The following is a 23,559-nucleotide window of genomic DNA, read 5'->3' as shown; positions in this document are numbered from 1 at the left end:
TTGAATTTTCAACATTAGGAAACTATAAAATTTACTAAGGTAGTACATCACTAAAATGTTGATTTTACTTTTAGGGCAATATGATACTGTTCAGAGAAAGTAAGTTAATTTCAATATATAGAAAAGTCTGAATTTTCCTAAATTGCCTAATTTTTATTTTGGGATTTTGTTTTCAATTATTCCTTATTTTTTAAATATAACATGTCACCATTAAAATAATGAGGAATAGGATTCAAATTGTAATAGTATCCTGGAAACACATTGACATGAATGGCTACCAGGAGGCTTCAACAACGATCTTCTATAAAAGATTCATGGTAGTAAAGATTTAATTTTCCCAGTGGGACGGATTACACATTTGTAACCTTGGGCATGATGGTTCTGCAAATGATAATTAGGTGAAATTGCTACTGAAACTAGTAATACAAAAACCTATGGAAAAAAAAAAAAAACCTCTCTGGAACAACTAATAATGTTTATTAAAGAAATGCATTGTTATACCACGGAGTGATAAGAGGTTTATTCAGAAGACTATTTTAACTAAACAATACAAGAAAATTAGAATTCATTTTTCATAAAATGAACAAAATTGCTTTGAATATAAGTGTAATCAAGCAAGCAAATGAGTAATTAAGCCAGCAAGAGAGTAGTTTTTTTTTTCTTTTTTTCCCCATTCACTATGCATTATAAGTAACTAGACTAGAAAGAAGAAAATTAATATAACGGTTTAACTTTTTCTATTTGGCAGTACTGGAGATTGAACCCAGAGGTCTTCACATGGAGCTACATTCCCACCCAAATTTTATTTTGTATTCTTGGAGAGACTCTCCCTAAATTGTCTAGGTGGGATTCAAACTTGTTATACTCCTGCCTCAGTCTTCCAAATTGCTGGAAATATAGACATGGGCTACTGAGCCCTGCTATTTTTTATTAAGTGAAGCAAAATTAGATTTATTACAAAATGGTGGCTTTTGGAAATTTGACTACATAAAATAGCACTTCAGTACATTACTAGGTGTACATAAAACACCATTCCACAATAGGAAATGTTTTTCTTCTCTTTGTTGCAGTGCTATAAGCTATAATCTTTATGTCCTTATCACAAATAGGTACTCAATAATTATATATTAAGTGAAAAAATGATTCCATCAGTAAATTGAAAAAAATCAGAGTAATTTGTATAGGTAGTTCAATTTTATGTATGTTCTGGTTAAATATAAATAGAAAAATATACAATCAGAAATAAAGGCAAAAAATGTTGACTGAGGTTATTAGACTGGAATTATGTATTGTTTTAAGCTTTTAACTTTGTAGGTTGGGGAAGAGGACATATTTTAATTGAATATATTGAGTACATGTGTTTCCATAGCAACTTGCCCTCTGACTAGCAAATACAGACATTCAAAGATTCTAGCAATTCTTCAAATCAGGATCAGTGAGAGCTGTAGAAAGTTCAAAATGCATGTAACAGAAGACTACATTGCAAGTTGTTGTTTTTGTTTGTGTGTGTTTGTGCGTGTGTGTGTGTGTGTGTGTGTGTGTGTGTGCGTGTACCAGTGATCAAACTTGATTCCTTGAGCTTGGAAAACCACTGAGCTAAATCCCCGGCCCTGCAAGATTTTTATGTACAAACATAGAAAAAGTTGAACATTTCAGATATGACTTGGACATGAGTTTACTTTTAGTGACTAGTAGCTGGTATCTAGTCCAATATGAAGAGATTATCAATACGGGAACTTTGAAAATGAAGGGAAATGATAAGCAATTTATAAAAACTGATCAAGAATGAGAAAATCCAGTCACATTTGCAGAACTTCATTCACATCATTATAATTGCAAGAGTGACGCGTCAGCAGTCCTACATTTTAATTCTGAAGCTGCATATATTTTAACTGCTGAAATTTCTGATTGTTTTTGGTAATGGAATTAAGTCTAAAGAACAGGGGAGCCAGCTATGAGGAAAATAATTCTAAAAGACCTGAGAAACCTGCTGGGTCTACATGGGGCCAGCAGTACAAACAGAATTGTGTACATTTGGTAGTAAATAAACTTACACTGGCCAGTACAGAAATATATTTTTTTAAATAACATTTTTCAGACTACTTTTAACAGGAGAATTCAGTTATTCTCTCTGGAAGGCAAAAACAGACAAAACACAAATAAAACTAAATCCTTTTATTTACTTTTTATTTTCATTTTTGTTATGATGGAACCCAAGTCTTTTTCAATGAGCCACATCCCCAGACTTTTTTTTTTTAATCATTTTTATTTTGATGTAGGTCTCATTAAGTACTGAGTTCCCCAGGTTGGATTGAAATTTGCAATCCTCTTAGCACAGCCTCCTGGAGCTCTAAAATTACAAGTATATGCCACTATGCCTACTTTAAAAAGCCTTTAAAACAAAAGTATATGGAGAGATGCAAAAGTCAAAATCGTCATTCACTATTGAATGAAAGAAAAGCTTTTCTCCCAGAATAGTTTGTTGTTTTCCATGCACTTAAATTGAATGGTCAAATATCAACAATTACAATGGGAGACAGAGTTAAATAAGCTACTTGAAAGTATTGACAACTTACTTTCAAGCTTTTTTTTTAACTTGTCTAACCAGCATCAATTGTCATAAACTGTTAAGACATGTAACATTAATTTAAAGAATCTATAACATACTGAGAAAGTAACTGCCTAGGGAAATTTTTCTCTAATTTTGTGGCAAGCACCTCATTTTTCCAGCATGGTTCATGCAATGGGTTCTAATATTCTGTGTGTCCACCCTCCAGACGCCCACCCATACGAATCCTTTTCTTCCTCCCTTTCTCCCTTCTTCTTTTCCCTTCCCTTCTTAATTTCTGTTCCTCACATATCTTCTTTTAAGGTGACAAAGCCTTAGGCAGAGCTTCAACATATGAAATTTTAAAAAATTTATTTTATCATATTAACAGAGGACAGTCACTCTGTGTCAAGTACAATAACTTTAGGACTTATGTACAATAAAAGCAGCAAAAAAACAAATGTCTCTTTTTTTTCCATCTACATGTACAACATTTTAACACATGCTATAATATTATTACTTTTTAATTTCTGCATTTTGATTTTAATTCTCTTATATCTGAATGATATAAAATTTATTTTTCACAGATCTTATTTGAAAACAATATAATATTTAGTTATTCTTATAGAACGATAGTAGATACAATGCTTGAAAGGAATAAAGCAGGTTTCATCGCTGCATTGATCCAATATTTTCTTTGCCTAATAAATATGAAATTAAAGTTATTTCATTTGTAATTTAAATAAATGTTTAAATACTCAAATTTTTAAAAATTTACTTGATTTAAATGAACGTTTTATTTTTATTTTATGTTTTTCATATTTTTTGCCATTTACATAATCGTTGCATTGGGTTTTGATTTAAATAAAGGCAATTTCTTTCAGAGAGTATAAAGTCTAGCAAAGATGATGCTTTAAAAATGAAAACTATGCTAATATAAAAAGGGAGTGGTCAGAAAAAATCTATGCGTGCACCCATACAGATTTTAAATTATAAATGGTGATCCTGATGTTCTTTATTTCTAAAGTAGAATTTCAGAAAAGTAGTGTTTTTCTTTATAATAAAAGGAATATATGTCCTATATAGGAAAAATAGAAATTTACTTAGGTAAAAAAACTAAAATATTTTGAAATAACCAGTGGTTACCATCATTATTACCATCTTAAGTAACTGTACATACATAAATAACACTCTATTATTTTATAAACTGCACCTTAATATTTTAGGAATGTCACTTAATTTCGTTTTGAAGAATTAAGGGTGGGATAACATTACAGTGTGTTTTAGTACAATATATTTTGTGATAAGTATATGACATTTGGATGTTCCCAAATGATTGTGATTGAATAATGTCATTACATTTTTTTTAACCACCAATAATTTTCTCCATTGAATATGAAAACACACGTGAAACCTATGATAAATCTTGGTCAACCTTCAGAGTTGTCTATTTTGATTTTTTTGATAACAGTATTTTACAAGGTAGAGTCACAAGTAATTTGTTATTTGCAATCTTTTATGGGTTGGTGGATATGGGAGGTTGTAGCACAATAATTCTGGTCTCAGGCTAGGTTTGTGGGGAGAAGTTCTGGCATTTTCATGTTTATTGCAGCCCAATGATGTTCATAGAAGTACAGTAGTCAGAACCTGGGTTCAGCCTTGTTTTTAGGCTTTCTGCTCCAAGTTACTGTTTCATTTGTCATATTATTAGTCAATGCATGTGTTCTTATGATTTCTCTTTTTAATCCCTTTATTTAAAATTGAATTTTGAAGTAATTATCAAAAGCTTTCCATGCTGAACTGAAAGTTATAAACTATCACTTTTATGGTTTCTTTTCTTAATATTAAATTTGTTTATAGGAGGTGAGTAACAAGTTAATACTTTACTAATAATATAAAATACAACAAAATAATAAATATTTATAGAAATAATCTTAGCTTATACAGTGATATTTTAGCATGGCCTAAGACAACTTCCAGCAGTTAGTACTTTGTCATAGGACATTACAGGCTAAAATTATATAGAGTTACATATAGTAATTGAATGTTATAGACCTATATTCTATTAAATGTGCATGCATATGCACACATTCTCTTATAGTGTTTAACATAGAAAGCTAGTATTTGGAGATGGTAGACTACAGGATTCACTTTTTAAAATAGTGGTCACAGGGCTGGGGATGAAGCTAGTGGCATCGCACCTGCCTAACAAGTGCAAGGTCCTGAGTTCAATCCCTGGTACAAAAAAGAAAGAATAGTGGTCACGTTTTCCCATTTATGGCTATTAACTCTAAAGTGTATTTAAATGTCTTAAAATTCTCCAATCAGATTTCAATTATTTTGTATGTAAAGACGTTCTATTTTTCTTTTTTTCCCTTTTTCTCTCCCTTCTCCCACTACTCTGCCACCTAAATTAGCTCCTCTTTCTCTTTTTTTCTCTCTCCCTCCCTCCCTCCTTGGTTTTAGTTTTTTCATTCTCAATCCTGGGATTTGAGTTCACTGCCTTTGCCCTGAGCTATACTGCTAACCCATTTTAAATTTTACATTTTTTATGAGACAGGATCTTTATAAGTAGCTAACTTGTCTGAGTTAGACTCTTAACTTTTTATTCACCTGCCTCAACATTTCAGAGTACTAGAATTAGATATATTACACAATACCCAGTTTCATCTTCTATTTACTTGTTTTTTATCAAATGCCTAGAAGATATTAAAAAAACTTGGGAAAGGTATGGAATCTTAAATCAAAGTTTTCTAAACATTCATAACCTCATATAAGAAAAATATTTTGAAAAAATTCAAGTTCTCACAAGCCACTCCAATAGTTTCTTATTTGGGAATTCTGACCAAGGTCCTGTAATTAGAATTTTGAAAATCCTTTCCGTGAATTTTAATCAATTAGTTCTGGCAGCCACCAGCTTAAAGCATATCATTATAAACTTAGAAGCACTAGGTAGGGTTAAATAATGTAACAATTGAAGGGCAATATTTTTATGAGAAAGCATTATTAGAAGACATATTAATCTTAGCTTTTTTTCTCAGTTTAGAGTTAGAACACTAGTTAGCAACCTGATTTCCAAACCGCTATAATATTCTGATGATCGTGGATACATAGAGTTCAGGAAGATCACAGTGGTGATCTTTCCTTGTGTCCATATTCAGCCGAAAAAAGCACGTAAGCAACATGGTCAGCACCATAGTTTAGTAACTTACAGAGTCAGAAATTTGACACGATTTCCTTTCTCCATCAAATTCCTGTACTTTGCATTGTATTTAACTCAGCACTACAGTATATGCTTTATATACCAGTGATAGTCTCATTATCTAAAGATTATTTAAATTATGTATATAACTAAACTATTCTCCTTTACCCCTTATTCAGTGTATTATTAAGTCCACAAGTACAAAAGCTTTGAACAACTTATAAATTTTTAAGATCTTACAGTAGCAATGGATTTGAATTATCATCAGTTGCTCTGCACTTTTATTAAAATGTGAAAGCAAACTTCTTTATATCTCTTTACTTCTGACATTACAATGGAAATTGTGAAAAAAATGGAGTGATGTACACTGTGTAAATTATGTCAAGTTTTGGAAAATCGAGAATTACCCAGCTTTGTGATGCAACAATAAGAAATGAACTGTGATTCTCAGACAAATGGAGGAAGCAAATGCTTCCAACAAAAGTACGGCGTTCTTCTAGCAACATACTAACTTACAGTATTGGAAAATTCTTCATCTTCTGCACTGAGAATGTGAAAAGTGATAGAAATTCCACAAATTAGTAATAATACATAATATGAGTTAAATATATGCTTCAAATTGTGTAGTGTCCTGCTTAGATAATCCAGTTAACGCAGCAAGAATTATGTTTTTAATATGTTGTACTTAAAGTTGAGAAAAGCTTTTCCACTGACAACATAGAATAATTAATCTAGCTATCTCACAGTGAACAAAGTTTTGCAAACACTGCTTACGTGGATGGAAAACACAATTGTTTTTAGTCATGAGGCTTATTTAGGAAGCACAACCCCTACCTGGTTATCAACTATCCATTTAGGAGAATTCCTTCATGCTTTTAGTTGGAGAAAAACTAGTAAGGAAGTATAGTATAGATGTGTGTGCAGATTATATTCACTCACTCATTTGTTCATATGTTCCATAGTGATAGCATGAATACAAATGCCTTTAAAAAACCATCGTACTTTACATTTAAATTTTCTCAAATTACTCTTAGTACTTTTAGAATTACTATTAGTACTTTTATAATTATTTCACTTTAAGTCAATGTTGAATGTCACAAGGATGTAGTACGTTTAAAGTAGGTTTAAAATATATGATGAATACATTGATCTTACCTAGTTTAATTACTTCTTGCACACCTAACCGTAGTCTTCTCATGGAATCCCACTGAAGAGTTCTTACATATTCGATATATATCACTTCTTTCTAGATTTCATGCATAAAGATAAAACTCAAATGCAGAAAAAAATTAAAGACTTATAAAACTAAAACTTATAACTAAACACATTAAAATGCATTATTAATACCTTACTTCAATTGGGCAATATGAAGCAGATTTCACTGAGGTAAAGGGAGAGCGAGGACAAGATGACAAGAGTAGAGATTTATGTAGGAAATATGAGAGTGGGGAATATATTTTTTCCTAGCACGAAAATTACTAATTTTGTTATTTCTAACAGTGAGTCACAGGGATAATTATGGCCAAAACTTTCTGCATATGAATGATCTTTCCTCTCGTTATAGCCCTGTGATGGTGAATTTTAATGTATCACCTTGGTGATGCTCACACATTTGCCCAATCACTAATCTAGATGTTTCTTTGATGATATTTTTTGGACGTGACTAACACACTAATTAGTAGTTTCTGAATGAAGCAAATCTCTCTCTATAATGTAGGTGGGGCTCATTTATTTGCATGGAGGCTTACAAGAATAGCTGGGCCCCCTTGAGGAAGAAGGGCTCCTGTGTCCAGAATGCCCATTGACTCAAGACAGAAATACCAGGTGGTCCTTGGCTCACCAGCTACCTGCCTGATGTGTGGATTTTGAACCTGTCAGCGTGTATGATATTACATGATCCAGTTCCTCAAAGCAGACCTATCAAGTCTGGGGATTTAGCTCAGTGGTTCCACCACCTGCCTTGCAAGAGCAAAGACCTGAGTTCGATCCCCTGTACCAGAAACAAAACCAAACGAACCAAACCAACAAAAAATAGACCTGTCAATTCTCTCACCTTCCTCCATCTATCCTGTTGGCTGCATTTCTCTGGAGGACCTTGACTAATACAATCTGTAAAGGTAGCTCCTCCACAGCTCTCAGAATGCTTATTGTAGACATCTGGAAGCTGGCTTTACCTTCTTCATTATGCTATGACCACCTTATTTCTCTATCATTTCCACAGTTTAGCTGTTGTGTGGTTATACCAAATTTGGTATTTTACCTTTTGTGATTAGAAATAGAATATTGTAGGATAGAAACCCAGTATAAAATGTGTGATAAGCAGGATGCAGAAAATTAACAAATAAAGAAATACGACTTTTAGCTCATACTTGTCCTTTCAGCAGTACTAAGGCTTAGAATTATTTCAGGCTTCAGGGTCAGGTATTGGAAATTGGTAATTCGAGGTCAATCTGAAGATACTTCATGTCATCTGCAGATAATTATTTGTTTCTTTTCTATACGTAACCTGTTTCTTTTTTTTTCTTCATTTATTGATTTTTCTTACGTTTTGAGTACTATGTTGAAGATGAGTCATCATAGTGGATATCCTTGGCTTGTTCCTGATTTTAGACAAAACAAACAAACAAAAAAAAAACCTTTAAGTTTCCACGATTTAGTACATATAATGTTGCTAGTCGGTTTTTCATAAGTAGCTTTTCTCAGATTGAGATAAAGTCCTCTTACACCTGTTTTTTCAGTATGGTTATTATAAAAGGATGTTGGATTTTGTCAAAAATTATAAACTTGCTGTCTTATCTCAAAACACTTATCTTTGAAGTTTTGCACTTGTTTTTCTGAGTGAATAAAAGCCCAATTTTATATATTGTTTCCTTATTTATTATGTATGTGATTACAACCTCTAAATAGAAGTAAGAAATATGAAAACATACTTTGATGATTTTCGGGGTATTACACTAATATGAAAGAGTAAACAAAATGAGATCTTTTAATTACTTATGAAATGACTGACCCAACCGGGGATTTACCTCGGTGGTTTAGTGCCTGCTCACAAGTGCAAGGACCCGCGTTCGGTCCCCAGTATAAACAAAGCAAAACAAAACAATACAACTGTAATGTCACCCTCATCCCAGTGAAGCATTTAGTAAGGCTTAGCTATTTTAAAGGCTTTGGAGTATTAGGCTCTGCAAGCCTTCAGGAAAGATGGATTATCTAAACATCTACTCATCGGCTTTCTCTTTAATTTTAGCCTGACTACATTTCTTAGTAGAAAACTTTCCATCTGTTTCTTGCTCAGTAATTTTTTATTAGTATATATTTTTAATACATATTTCTCTCATTCTTTGTGGGGTGTTGCATGTACATAATACATTTTTTTTTTGATAATAGGATCAATCTCAGGACCTTGCGGATGTGGTGCCACCGAGCTAAATCCCCAGTCCCATGATGTATCTTTATTTTTTTTCCCATTGAGTTTATTGGTGCTTTTTAGGTATACAGTACAGTTGCAGTCATCTTTGGGATCTTGTACCTTTACATGATGTACCTGGGTTCTTATTTTTCCCCATTCCTCTGCTCTCCTTTCAACCCCTCCACCCTTCCCTATTTACAAATACTTTGTTTCCATTTTTTCCTTTTCTCATATTTTTTCTTTTCCCTTCTTTCCTTTCTCCTACCCTTCCCACTTCCCCTACTTCTTTATTTTTTTTCAGCTTTAATTGAGTTTATTGGTACATTTTAGGGATACAGTACAGTTACACTCATTGTTGGGATCTGTACCTCTACATGACAAGTCCTGATTCTCATTTTTTCCCCTTACCTCTGCCCTCCCTTCACCTCCTCCTCCCCTCCCCATCTACAAACACTTTATTTCCATCTTTTCATTCTCTGACATTTTCTTCCAATTTCACATTGTCAGTTACACAATTTGAACCTTATTTACACTTTTACCTTTTCACACCAGAGGAACTCTTCAGTAATTACACACCTGTGTCCTATTTATCTCACTTAAGAGTATGGTCTCAATATGCATCCGTGTACCTATAAATGTCTCTAGTTTCTCATTCTCTGTGGCTGAGCAGTACTCCATTTTATAGAAAAACCACATCTCTATCCAGTCCCCAGTTGATTGCCTCCTAATATGTCTAAATCCCTTTCTTCATTCTTTTCCCTCCTCTTCCTCTGGACTCCTCTCATCTGTTGGTCATGGCCTTCCCATTTGCAAAACATCTATCTCCCCGCTTCCTATTACCTATCTTTTATTTTGTTCTTCATAGTTTGATTTTCTCATCTAAGGGAAACAATGTGATCTTTAACCTTTTGTGTCTGACTTATTTCATTTCATAGTATGGTCTCAAGGTGCATCCATTTGACTATGAAAGATTCAAGTCTATCCTTTCTTATGGCAGCATAATATTCCACTATGTATAAGTACATTTTCTTTATCCATTTTTTTTCTGTTGATGGACATATATGCTGTTTCCAAGATTTAGCTGTTATGACCTGTGCTGCTGTAAATATGAGTATGAATGTATGCATGCATCCAATAGCTGCTTATGAAACTCCACCCATGAACAGTTTTCAAATGCAACCTCTAATGTCCCGTTAATTTGGAATACTGCAAGGAGGTATACTTACCCAATGTTGTGAGTTTCCCTCTATGAGCCAGTGTTGGATATATCGAGGCATAATGCTGGTTGATATTTTCACCAGTTTCTGCTGTTCGATCTCATCTAAAAATATGGCATAATTCACCCAAATAGTGTTGACTAAATACTCTCTCGGATTTACCATCGAGTGAGAACGAGCCCCCTCCCTACACAGACAGGTTGCTATGGTTTCTATGTAGACATTCCTCCACAGAAAGCCATAGATGGGGCTTTCTGAAGGTGATTAGATGATGGGGCATTATACTCAGGTTATAACTATCTGTGCTATTGGGAGGTGGCTCCTGGTCACGGGAGGGGAATCACTGTGGAGCAGGGCTATGAGGGATATCTCTCCCTTCCTGGCTCCTCCTTTGTTGCTCTCTGCTTTTCTGCCATTGTGGCACAAGCAGCTTTCCCATTACACCCCTCTGCCACGGCCATGCTATTTCTTCTTGGGAGACAGCTGATCTTGGACTAAAACAAAATAAGTCTCTTTTCCTTTAAGTTTTGAGTGTCAGTTATTTTGTTCCAGTGATAATGAAAGTGACTAAGACATTATCAAAACCAAAAACCATGTTATAGGCATGATTTCACTCTTAGTTTCTGAGTAATCATTTGTGTCATGTAAACAGGCTGCTTGAGTAAGTCATAAGTGATTTTTAAAGTTACAAAGATCTCACTGGATAAGGATGCCAGAATAGAGATTAAGGGCAACCTCAGTCCAGGAGTTTTCCAGGAGCCTCAAGGAGTTTTATCAGTCAAATTGCATTCATTGGCCCTATTAAATGCATGCCCATATTATGTACCACTACTCTCACAGCCAATAAGATGTTTGATCATCTGCAGCAGAAATATGCTTCATTACTATATTATGGATTGTGTTTGCATTCTTTCTCAGCTGGACTTAGAAACAGTGGATCAGCGAGGTTTTAGATGTGGAATTTAAAAAGGCTTACTTGGTTGCAAAATTATTTTTGGCACAGTTTGATTGTGTGCCTTCCATATTAAAATGCAAGAAGCAAAATTGTAATTGTTTCTTTCTCCAAGCTACTTGAGCGTGGCAGCTAGTACTACATGAAAATTCAGGTATTTTTTTGCACAAAGACTTCATGTTTTCAGATTCATGGAAAATGACTATTGGCATATAATAGAGGTTATATATATGAGTAGGTTATGAAATAATCACACACTGCCTCATTACATGGAGAGATGATGCATAATTCACAATCTACTATATATACACATATATTTGTCTACTATATATATAAAATCCCATTATAAAATACTCATCTCATACTCAATTATGTAATATCTGGAGATCTGTTGGCTTTTAAATAATTATCCTATATGTACCCTTCCAAAATTGCAAGGTTGCTTTTTAACATTGGAAAATGAAATACTCCTATTAATTTATTTGTATACTTCAGCTAAACTAATTGTCAATATTCTGTTTCCAAACCAGTATTTGATCTATATTCCATAATAATTTGATTCCTTATCCTTTACTTTTCTCCCTGACATATTTTTTTATTCATTAATAAGCTCCCAATTATGCTTTCATTTCTTATGTCAAATGTTTCTCTTTAGGTACACTGATCAGTTACAAATATCAAGTGCAAGTAACCAATCCCTTCCACCACAATAACACATTTAATAACTCATATTTTAAAATTTTCTTCCTCTTTTAATTTCAAAGTTGTGCACACACACACACACACACACACACAGACCTTTCTAGGGCACGGGTGTTTGCTGAGTTCTTATTTATTATTTTTCAAATAATGTTTAATACTTATTTATCACATTAAAAAAAATAGTTAATACCTAATTGCATCTTCCTGAAGGTTCTCTCATAATCATGCAACTTTTTATTTATAGTTACCTGCTGATTGTTGAGAGTTTGTGTTCCAGTCTTAGAACCTACTGGGCCTCATATTGAGCACCATTATTTTCATTAATTATTATAGCTATGGGCTTGGGTTTCAGCCATGCAGTGAATATTTCCATCTCAACCGATTTTTATTAATTGTGAGATATGCAGATAATTATGTTACTTTTCTATTACCAAATGAATGTTAATATAGCACTACTTATTTAATATTTCACGATTTTTAGAAATATTTAATGATGTGATACATGCAAAACTCTTTTATTCCAGTACTGCAGACTGAACCCAGGGCCTTCACATTGACCTACACCACCAGCTTTTTATTTATTTATTTTTCCTTTTGATAGTGTTTTTAAGTTTCTAAGTTTCCTAGACTGGTCTCAAATTTACAGTTGTCTTGCCTCCTCTTCCCAGCTTGTGTGGACTAATGGATTGTGCCTCCAGGCCCAGCTTCAAATTCCTAACATAGTGTTTGGCGTGTTACAATTTCTCAATTTTTGTTTTGTTTTGTTTTGCAGTACCGGGGATCAAACTCAGGACCTTGAGCTTGTAGGACAGGCATGGTGCTGCTGAGCTAAATCCCTGGGCCATTTGTCAATATTTTTTGTAGTGGCTTTTAAACATTTAAAACAAGTGGAGATAAACAATTAAACATGACTCTTTCAGACTAAGGACAGTGTAAAGGCTTGTCAGTAATGTGTTGGAAATTTGTGTCTTGATTTTATATTTATTTGCTATTTTTGTCACTTCAGCATATTTTAAATATCACACAAATTAGTATCATTGTCAATATTAAGATAATTTTATCTTAATGACAATATCTCATATCTTATAAAACCTTAGGTACAATTTACAAAAGAGAAGGGACCAAGGGGGTGAAGGGAGGGCAGGGACAAGAGGAGAAAATGAGAAACAAGACCTGTCATGTAAAGGTACAAGATCCCAATAATGAATGTAATTGTACTGTATAACTAAAATGTACCAATAAACTCAATAAAAGAAAAAAAAAACAAAAGAGAAGGGAACAGAGTCACACCGGGCAACAGAAATTACTGCAAATTTTGAATTGTATTTTCTATAACTTGTGAAATAATTAAAAAGAAGAGTTAATGGCATTATTTTTTCTCCAGCAAAACTGAGTGTATGTGCGATTTAGTTACAGAAATTTTATAATATAAAATTAAGTCTTCTAAGGAAAATATAAATAGTAGCTTTACTAAAATGTAATTACTCTGTGTATCTTTTAGGAATATACAATAGATATAATTTTTGCCCAAACCTGGTTCGACAGTCGACTGAAGTTCAATAGTACGATGAAAGTGCTCATGCTTAATAGTAATATGGTTGGAAAAATTTGGATTCCTGACACTTTCTTCAGAAACTCGAGAAAATCTGATGCACACTGGATAACGACTCCTAATCGTCTGCTGCGAATTTGGAACAATGGACGCGTTCTTTATACCCTACGGTAATCATGTTCTACAAATTTGCAGTTGCTCTAATTTATTTATGCTAACATTGACTAGCTTGTAAAGTTTTCTTCTTCAAAATTGCAGTGTGGGAAATATGGTATTTCTCTCCTTTGCTAAAATCCAAATGGTGAAATATTCTGGCAACATTTTTTAAAACACAGTTATTACTACATGAGAAGGTCTAGAGTTAAAGAAAAATAACCTCCATGCAAAATAGGTTGTTACATGATCATTAATGTTTTTAATGTATAATGCAAATCACTGAGATTTTTCTCTAGGAGCTCATCCTGTTGCAGAATTTTATAGTCAGATTATCAAGAGCAGACTAAAACATCCCCAAGAATGGACTGATGTATAAAGTTCAAATGTATTTAATTCATTTCCTTCTACACACTGTACCTGCATATTAAGAATTGTTTTATTCTTAAGAGGATACATTCAGAGACAATATTGGCAGGCATACCAGTGTAAAGAGTATTCATCTTGCACTTATATGCATGAGTGCATGTGAATGTGCATGATTGGGGAGATTCTAGAATGTGAATTTTGAAATGTTAAATCCAGAGATCATCTTGAAATGAATACATCAATAAAGGAATTTTTTTTTTTAGAGAGAAATAATGTAAGAATTTTCGGGCTCCCTTCTTAATGCTATAATACAATTTGAGATGTTGACTTTAGTATCATTATTATATTCTAATATATTATAGTTTGTTATTGTAGGCCTAAATCATATTTTAAAAATAAGCAAGATATTTTCAATGATTAAAACTGTTTCTTTATTAATATTTATTTTTCCACCTACATAGATTGACAATTAATGCAGAATGCTATCTGCAGCTCCATAACTTTCCCATGGATGAACACTCCTGTCCGCTGGAATTTTCAAGCTGTAAGTGATAAAACAACGGATGATTTCATAGAATCTTAGCCTTAAACCTTTTTTCTGTAAAAATATAAAATAAAAGTGAGTAAGTACAATTTTCAACAAACATAGATATGCTAGGTACAATTTGTTAGGTAAAATAGTTACAAATACTACATTTGTTTCTTGATTTCAAATAACAAGTGGTAATAAATGTGTAGTCATATATATATATATATATATATAAAATTAAATCATTTTCACAACTCAGCATATTCCAATGTCTTTGCTTATTTTGAAGAAAGTACTATTGAAGATAGATATTAAAATGTTTTTACAAATCACTAATAAAAGGTGACTCATTATATCCGTTTATTGAAGTAATATTTAACTTTATTGCACTGGATTTAGTCACGTGTCTAAAATGCTTGGGTGTAGAGCATATACTTCCTGAATAGCAAATATCTGAGAAGACTACTGAGTTGGAAAAGCTAAGCTAGAAATATAAAATTAAAATACTTTAAATTTATTAAAGGAAAACAGAAAGAAACAGAAAAATTGATTAAAGCAAAATAATTTGAATATAAAATCTAGCATTTTCCCATAAAAATATCAATTCCTATTGTGATATTAATTTTATTTCATATCATTAATACTATAATTCTTATATACATTTTACAAAGATATTTAGCTCAATAATTAAACAAATAAAATGACTTTTAAAAATGCTATTGCCTATATCCACAAATTATTTGATGCTAGTTTATATCTTTCAAATTATTTAAGTGCATCATATTCTGGAATCAGTCTCAGTAGAATGTAGTATGATTACAAGTAGTAACTTACTTTACCTAAATTTTAGAACATCTCTTGTCATCTAATATTAATTATTTCCTTGAATAACCTTAATAACCTTTTTCTTATTACAACATCATTCTATATTTATGATCTCACACCTGACTTATTTTTTACAGATTAATTTCTCAATAAATAAGACAGCCAAATCACAACAAAGACTTGATTAATAAGAATACTCAAGGAGTAGCTGATATGTAACCATTTGCTCTTGCCTACATGCCATTCTTACATCTTGATTTGACATTGCTTTGGCTTTGACTGCCATCAAAAACAGTTAATAATTCTTCCCTGTAAATGCAAGTGAGCATGAATGGCATAAATGTAATAACCATAACCAATTCAGTTTAAGCATTCTATAGAGGTTCAGTAGAAAATTAAGCCTTCTATCTCTATTATTGCATATAAAAGTGTGAGGATAATTTTATTACAATCCTAATTTTAAAAGTCAATGTCATGAGATGCAGAATTACTAAGTATCTGGTGCCTGTGTCCCTATGTATTCTGATCACACACTATTAACTCTATAATTAGAATTAATAGGAAATAAGGAAAAAGCAATATAGTGACCTCCCCCAACAAAATAAAGTACAAGAGAGAAAAGGGAATGTAAATTCTTCAGTAAATTAGCAGAGAAGACAGTTATTTTATTTCACTGCTGATAAGAGATCATGTAAAATAATATACTGTTTGGGAAACATTTAAATTAGTAAATGAGTTCTCTGTAATGTGTAGAACAACTATTTTGCTGAAATAAGTAAAAGCTTCATATTATTAAAATATTTCCAAAAATATACAGGTGATCACGACTAGGCAAATGTTTTTAGCCCCCAAATCCACATAAAAATAGGAAGCCTGGAGAAAAGACAGATATATAGGATCATGTGAAATAATGCACACAACTGAAGCCACCAGGTGTGCTAAGAAAATTGCCTATGAAGTCAGCATACCATAATGAAAGAAGCATTACAGGATTATTCTTTAAGCTATGAATAAATATTTCATCCAGTAATTTTTCTAGTTGACATATTTTATAATAACAAACAAAGAATTTTCAAGAGTTTGTCATTGTATAATGTTGTTATTGCAACAGTGTCTGATTTGAATTTTGCAAATCTACGTATTTATTCGTTTAAATTTTCCTATAGATGGATACCCTAAAAACGAAATTGAGTATAAATGGAAAAAGCCTTCTGTAGAAGTGGCTGATCCTAAATATTGGAGATTATATCAATTTGCATTTGTTGGCTTAAGAAACTCAACTGAAATTGCTCACACAATCTCTGGTAAGGAGAATCTGTGTAACGGTGCATTATGCTAGCACTAAATGGCACCACTAATTAAATGTATGGGTTGGAATATATATTTCATATATTTTCTAACCAAAAGGAAACATATTATTTTTCTTTCAGGGGATTATGTTATTATGACAATTTTTTTTGACCTGAGCAGACGAATGGGATACTTCACTATTCAAACCTACATTCCATGTATCCTAACAGTTGTTCTCTCTTGGGTGTCTTTTTGGATTAACAAAGATGCAGTACCTGCGAGAACATCACTGGGTATGATCTCTAATGTTTTGCTATAATAGCATAAGACTTTAAAAATGTAATGCCAGTAAAGGTTATAGAAGGATATATTAGAAATAGCTGCTAGGCTATTTGGACAGAAACTAGTGGGACATATATATATATCTATATAGATATATCTATATAGATATATATATATACTTAAAATTTTAGAAAATTCCTTATGTTGCTCAATATTTTAATTGATTTTCATCAAGGTTTAATTTAGAATTTAGATGAATGAGTAATAATTACATTCACTTCCTGGTGTATGTTTTGATGGCTGTGAAATCTTTTACTCTTACAATGCTGCTAATGAACAATCCACTGTTCCAAGGGGCAGGTCTCTGAAAAGAACAAGAAGCTCCCTGGCTTCTGTGATATATAAAGTGTGTAATTAATCTAAGTGTATCTGACAGTTGTCTGTAAAATAACATTGATTAAAAGGATAATTTATAATTCATCCTCAACAAAGTAGATTTTTGTTCTCTTCCTGTAGCAATATATTTCAATAATTATATCCTATAAGAAAGTAAGTGGCTAATTACTACACGTGTTTGAAAGATAATGATAATTTAGATTTGCATATTGATACACAGAAAACTTGTTAATCATCTGATTCATTTCCAAGATCAGTGTAGGACATGAATAACAGCGCTGTCATTTGTGCCTTAAAAAAATCATAGTTTAGAAATTTTCTATTTCCAACACTGAAGAATTTCCATCTGGTTCCTATGATATCTGGTAAATAATTGCATCTAATAAATAAGGTGAATCTTAAATCACATCAAGTGGCAGCAATAAATATAAAGCATTCACTGTATACTTGGAGATGCACTTTTCTTTGGAGACTAAGGTCTTGAGCAAGGGAAACCATGAAGGAAATAACAGTGATATCTGAAGTGATATTATATTATCCATTTAATATCATAAATGTTATCTTACTGTCATAGTTATAGAGATATTTTAATAGGAAATTCATCATGCTCCCAAGCTAGCCACTGTAATATTAATTATTAAATTTAAGAAGAAAATTCTGAAAGCTGAAACCTTCTGCAGTTTTTCTTGACTCATAAAACAGATATGTAAAAGCATTTTAATAAACTAAAATTTAATGCAACCATTGCTAACAGAGTCAAAACACACAGTAATTCCAATAATTTTCATGTAAGGATAGGAGATAATTCAGAAAACAAAATAATTTTAGAAATCTAGCTCTGTCTTGTGAGATTATTGCAATTTAATGTTTTCCCCCAGAATGTGTGAAAGTTGAGAAAAATGGGAGATTTGCATTCATTAGTATCTTAAGCATTTACTATATATAAAAAACATTAAAATGTACCTTTGATTGCAAAATAATTAAAGCAAAAACTGTCAAGAACAATGGAGAAATCTGTAACCATAATTGGACCTTTTAACGTCTCTTTCTCGTTCTCAACTAAAAGAATAAAAAAATCATTCAAGATATAGAAAATCTGAACCAATTGAACTACTTGAATTACTTGAACACCATACATAACTTCAGTGTACATAACATTTTCTACTGCATGTTGAACATAACAATATTTCAATAAAATTTAAATGACTAAAAAATTATTGGGTATATTTTCTGATGAAAATGGAAGTTAATAGAAATAACAAATAATGGTCTCGGATATTCTGAAATAAAAATTTTATCTTTTAGTGGTGAATAAGATATAGGAATTTAGAAAACATTGGAAACTAAATTTCAATAAGAATTTGACATGTAAATGCATCTAACACACTATTTAAAATTATGTCTTTAAATTACTGATATTAAAAAAGAAGAAAAGTTCATTAAGTAACTAAGAACAAAAAATTAAATCATTTCTGTATATTTGTAATACATAAATATCACTGTGTAGGTTTTTACATGGGAAGAGATAAGAACTTTCTTTAAACTAATAGGTGAAGTAAGAGATTAAACCTACCTAAAGCGGTTTGTTTCTTTGATTCCAAGTGCATTGAATACGTTTCTTTATTTTTTTAACCTTTTTTTTCCCATAGAGTTTATTGGTACATTTTAGGTACACAGTACAGTTACGTTCATCATTGGGATCCTGTACCTTTACATGACAGGTCTTGGTTCTCATTTTTCCCCTTGTTCTTGCCCGCCCTTCACCCCCCATCCCTTCCCTATTTACAAATACTTTATTTCCATTTTTTCATTTTCTCATTTTTTTCTTTACCCTTACTTTTTGAATCTTAGTAACAGAGGAGACTAAGAAGATAGGTATGCAAGAGAAACTGTTAGGGCATATTTCAATGGAGTCTTAAAGGGAAATCGTGGCTATTGCCCTCACCGTACCAAAAGCACTGCTGCTGCATCTCTTTCTAATGTTTCTTTCATTATTTCATTCATTCTTTATGTATTTGCCAAATTAAGAAGTACTCAACATTATATTTAGTACTTTTAAGATAGTAAGTAATTCTATTTATAAGATACATTTTTTTAGGCAAAGAAAGAAAACGATGGCAATTTAATAAGAAGAGATAACAAATGCCTTTGATTTAGGTGACCTAAGATTCATAGTGATAAGGACCCAAGATGGCCAATAGATAAAAAGAAACACTCGTTGCCAAAGATATACAGATGGGTGGAGCTCCTAGACATACATCAATTACATGTTCTGAAGTATTATACTTATAAATAATTACTCAGGATTTTTGAAATATTCTCTTCTATGACTGCATTCTTCACTTAAATTCTGAGGTAAAAATACATTCAAGTTGTCATGGAAGAAAACACTGTGCCATAACTGTGTATAGCAGATCTCCAATCACTTTTGCTTCAATTTTATCTAAAGGCAATTATTTCTCATATGCAGTTTCGGTTATCTACTGAAGTGATAAGGCGCATTGCAATATGAGGAATTCAGGTTTTTTCTAGCTTTCTGCTGCGTCATTGGTGATTTGAACTTTCAGACTCCTTTATGGTCGGCCTAAGAGGATTCTGGTGCTCTGACCATGGTAGTCTAGCAGAATCTGAGGAGAAGACAAGAGAAAGAAGGGCATTCTCGTCTTTTAATGGCATCTTTCAGACAATGTTTTCAATCTGTGTCTCCACTACATTTTAGCCTGTGGTCACACCCACTGAACAAAATGATAAAGTTGTTCTTCTGGGCAAGCACACGCCTGGTAAAAAGCTGATATTTTCATTGATGCATAGGAAAAGAAGGAAGGGTATTGGGAGTCAGCTTGCTCCACAGTAATTTAAATAATTAAAATTCACACGGACACAAAGAAGGCATTTAACATCATGTAGCTATGGTTACCAGTAATTCTTTCCGTAAATGACTAGTAATCATATCCTTTTGTTTCCATTGTTTATTTCAACTCACAATATTGCCAAATCACATGGAAGAATAAAAGCAGTCTGTTACAATATTTTTATTCTTCTATTTTTTCCCCTTCTCTCCACAGGTATCACTACAGTATTGACTATGACAACCCTGAGTACAATTGCCAGGAAGTCTTTACCTAAGGTTTCTTATGTGACTGCGATGGATCTCTTTGTTTCTGTTTGTTTCATTTTTGTTTTTGCAGCCTTAATGGAATATGGAACCTTGCATTATTTTACTAGCAACAAAAAAGGAAAGACTACTAGAGATAGGAAGATGAAAAACAGGGCCTTGGTATGTTACAAAACTTTTACTGCATAAACCTCAATTTACCTGAAACTTCAGTTTTTGAATATTCGTGTTATGTTTGCTTAAGGTAATAATGATAGTTGAGATTTTAGGACAAAAGAAAAGAAAAATTAAAGTGCAACTGGAAAATTTAACATCACCAAGAGAAGTATATTCATATTTCTTCAGGATTCTTGTTAGTCCCTTGTGAAGAATGATTTCTTATACTATGAAATTTTCCACAAGTTGTGTATTATTTGTGCTTAAAATATTATTAAATATTTCTCTTTAACTATATTTTTGTATTAGGATTGACTCCTTTTAAGAGATTAATATCTTTCTTTAATGTCAGAATATCACAGCCATAATTTTTTTTAATTTTTGCTTGTTTGAACGTCTTTATTTTCCCATCCCAATTATATAATATGTACCTTAATTTATATCACAACAGTATATATATTAAAATTGATTTTATTGATTCTCATATACTTAAGGACTGGCTGATTTATTTTTATTTCTTTTTAAAATAGCAATTATGACAACTTCAAAGTAATATTGCACACTTATTGAGTAGTCCAGGCAGCACTCTCGGTATTTGACATGCCTGGTTTCCTTTATGATCAAAGCATAAATGAAAGAATGGCTCAGAATTGTGCAAAGGACCAGTTAATAAGTGAAGGATTCAAGACTCACACCTGAGTCTTTTTTGTTCCTAGAAATCAGACTGTAACCATTTATGTTAGTTTTTTCCCATTGGACTCCAGAATTTAGGCATTTATTTCTTTGAAATTAAAAAGTAGCTTTATCACTAATTACAGTAAATGTTTCAAAAGCAAAGTTGATCCAAAATACTAAAACAATGAAATGTATATTGTATAAAACAGCTGTGCACGTACGGCAAGCTTATCAGCCTACACTAGTGGGCACAAAATGAGGCATGAAGTTTTGCATTTTACCTAAATTTGTAAATTGTAGGATTCAATGTTTTTCTCTCCCCTTCCTCTATTTTTCCTTAATTTCTTTATAAAATTGTCCTTTCATTTAAAATGTATCTTACTATTTTGGAGAAATCTTAGGCCAAGTATGTACTCTGATATATTTTGTTTTGAGATTATCACAATATTCTAAGAAAGCAGGGCACATTGCCCATAGCACAAAGTGGAGAAAATATGTTGTATAATCAACCTCTGAATCTCTCACCTCTCATCATTTCAGCTTATCTGTAGGATTTGGTACGATCTCCAAGGGAACACATCAGAGAACAAGTTGGTCAAGTTTAATATCCATTATTAAATTTTTACTTTTCTAAATGAAAGTTTTCTACTATTTTCCTTTAATTAGACCCAAGCATACTGTCTGCATTTTTCCATTTTATCATTTACACATTCATAGTTATGTTTAATTACTGCCTTCAAGTCTTTACTTGTGGAAATTGTGATCAGAAATACTTAGAATAAAAACAACTAACATGAAAAGCTAGATGATATCCAATGTTACATGGATTTTCTACTTTTAGTCCAATAACATCTAATATGGAAACTACTATCACATCATGGAAGGACAAAATACCAAACAATGGCAACTGTAAGGACATCAGCTAATCAGTTGGCCCCAGATCATGTACTCTGGACCATTGCTCTGGATGGCACACTTACTCAGGAAAGCCAAGAAAACACAATTCAAACCTTAAAATTATGGCATTGAATCCTTTTAAATTAAATGTCTATAAAAAACAATTTTACAATTGTTACTCCATTATAGAGTGATTACTGAAGAAGAAAAGTCTGCATGTTAGAGGCTTCAAAATTTAGCACCAAATCCAGAGAAAAAAAATGAAGATGCAAGATTAAAGAATAAAAATCAAATGACAGCCAGGCATTGTGGAGTAAGCCTGTAATCCTAGCATTCTTGAAAGCTGAGGCAGGAAGATTACAAATTTGAGCCCAGCCTGGGCAATTTAGCAACTTCATGGACTCTGTTTCAAAATAAAAAGTAAAAGAAAGTGGGGATATAAAAATAAACAGATGTTAGTATAGCTCAGTGGTCCTCATTCTGATGCAATATATATTTTTTATTACCACCGATTAAAAAATAATTTAAGTGTAGTTATTTCAAATTTTATTTTGAGAAAATCTGAGAAGTTAACTATGTTACCAGGTCATCAAGACCCTCAATTAACTGCCTTGCAAGCACAAGGACCCGAGTTCAATCCCAGGTACCAAAAAAATAAAGAAAAAAAAAAGAAATAAAAAAAGACCCTCAATTAGTAGAGGTAATGGTCACTGAAAGGCAATAGTAGTAAATAAGCCATTGTCAGCTAGGAGTACATCATGTTGAAACTTGATTATTTAGCCAACAGGAGATCAGAAACCTCAGAAAGCCATGCTATACTCAAACTGGGATCCTGATTTACTTATTTGAGAATAGGAGTTTCTTATTTTTTTTTTTTCTAAGACTATATAATTTTATTTTATACTTTTTTCTTCATTGATTCTCTAGTTTCTAGTTTTTAATTAATTAATTTTTTTTTATTTTTTATTTATTATTTTTTTTTATTGAATAAAATGGTTTGTATTTTTAATTTCAAATTTTAATTGTGGAGTCCTAGCATATTGGAAGCAATTAATTTATGTATTAAATTAGTAGCCAGGGCCTTTGCTACAACTGTTTATTAGTTCCAGAAGATTTTTGTAAATTCTTTGAGATTTTATACTTAGAAAATCATGTGATCTAGAAACAAAGATAGTTTTCCTTCTCCTAATCTATAAAACTTTTTATTTCCATTTTTTAATTGCATCAATTAGGGATCACATACTTTTTTTTTTTTGTACCAGGGATTGAACTTGGGACCTTGTGCTTGTG

The 23,559-nt window shown here is 32.1% G+C and overlaps 1 protein-coding gene across 1 annotated transcript in view; it reads left to right on the top strand.

Moving 5' to 3' along the window:
• Gabrg1 (gamma-aminobutyric acid type A receptor subunit gamma1) overlaps positions 1–23,559 on the top strand; it is a 62,809-nt gene that overhangs the window by 33,176 nt on the left and 6,074 nt on the right. The window contains exons 4-8 of the mRNA XM_010631633.2: positions 13,532–13,752; positions 14,566–14,648; positions 16,625–16,762; positions 16,889–17,041; positions 20,492–20,703. Coding sequence (XP_010629935.1) covers positions 13,532–13,752; positions 14,566–14,648; positions 16,625–16,762; positions 16,889–17,041; positions 20,492–20,703 — 807 coding nt within the window. The remainder of the gene's footprint in view (positions 1–13,531; positions 13,753–14,565; positions 14,649–16,624; positions 16,763–16,888; positions 17,042–20,491; positions 20,704–23,559) is intronic.

This window comes from Fukomys damarensis, unplaced genomic scaffold, assembly GCF_012274545.1.
Source record: "Fukomys damarensis isolate Sample0158 unplaced genomic scaffold, DMR_v1.0_HiC HiC_scaffold_35, whole genome shotgun sequence".
NCBI classification, from domain to species: Eukaryota; Metazoa; Chordata; class Mammalia; order Rodentia; family Bathyergidae; genus Fukomys; species Fukomys damarensis.
Note: the sequence above shows the minus strand (reverse complement) of the source record. Positions and strands in the feature narration are given on the sequence as shown.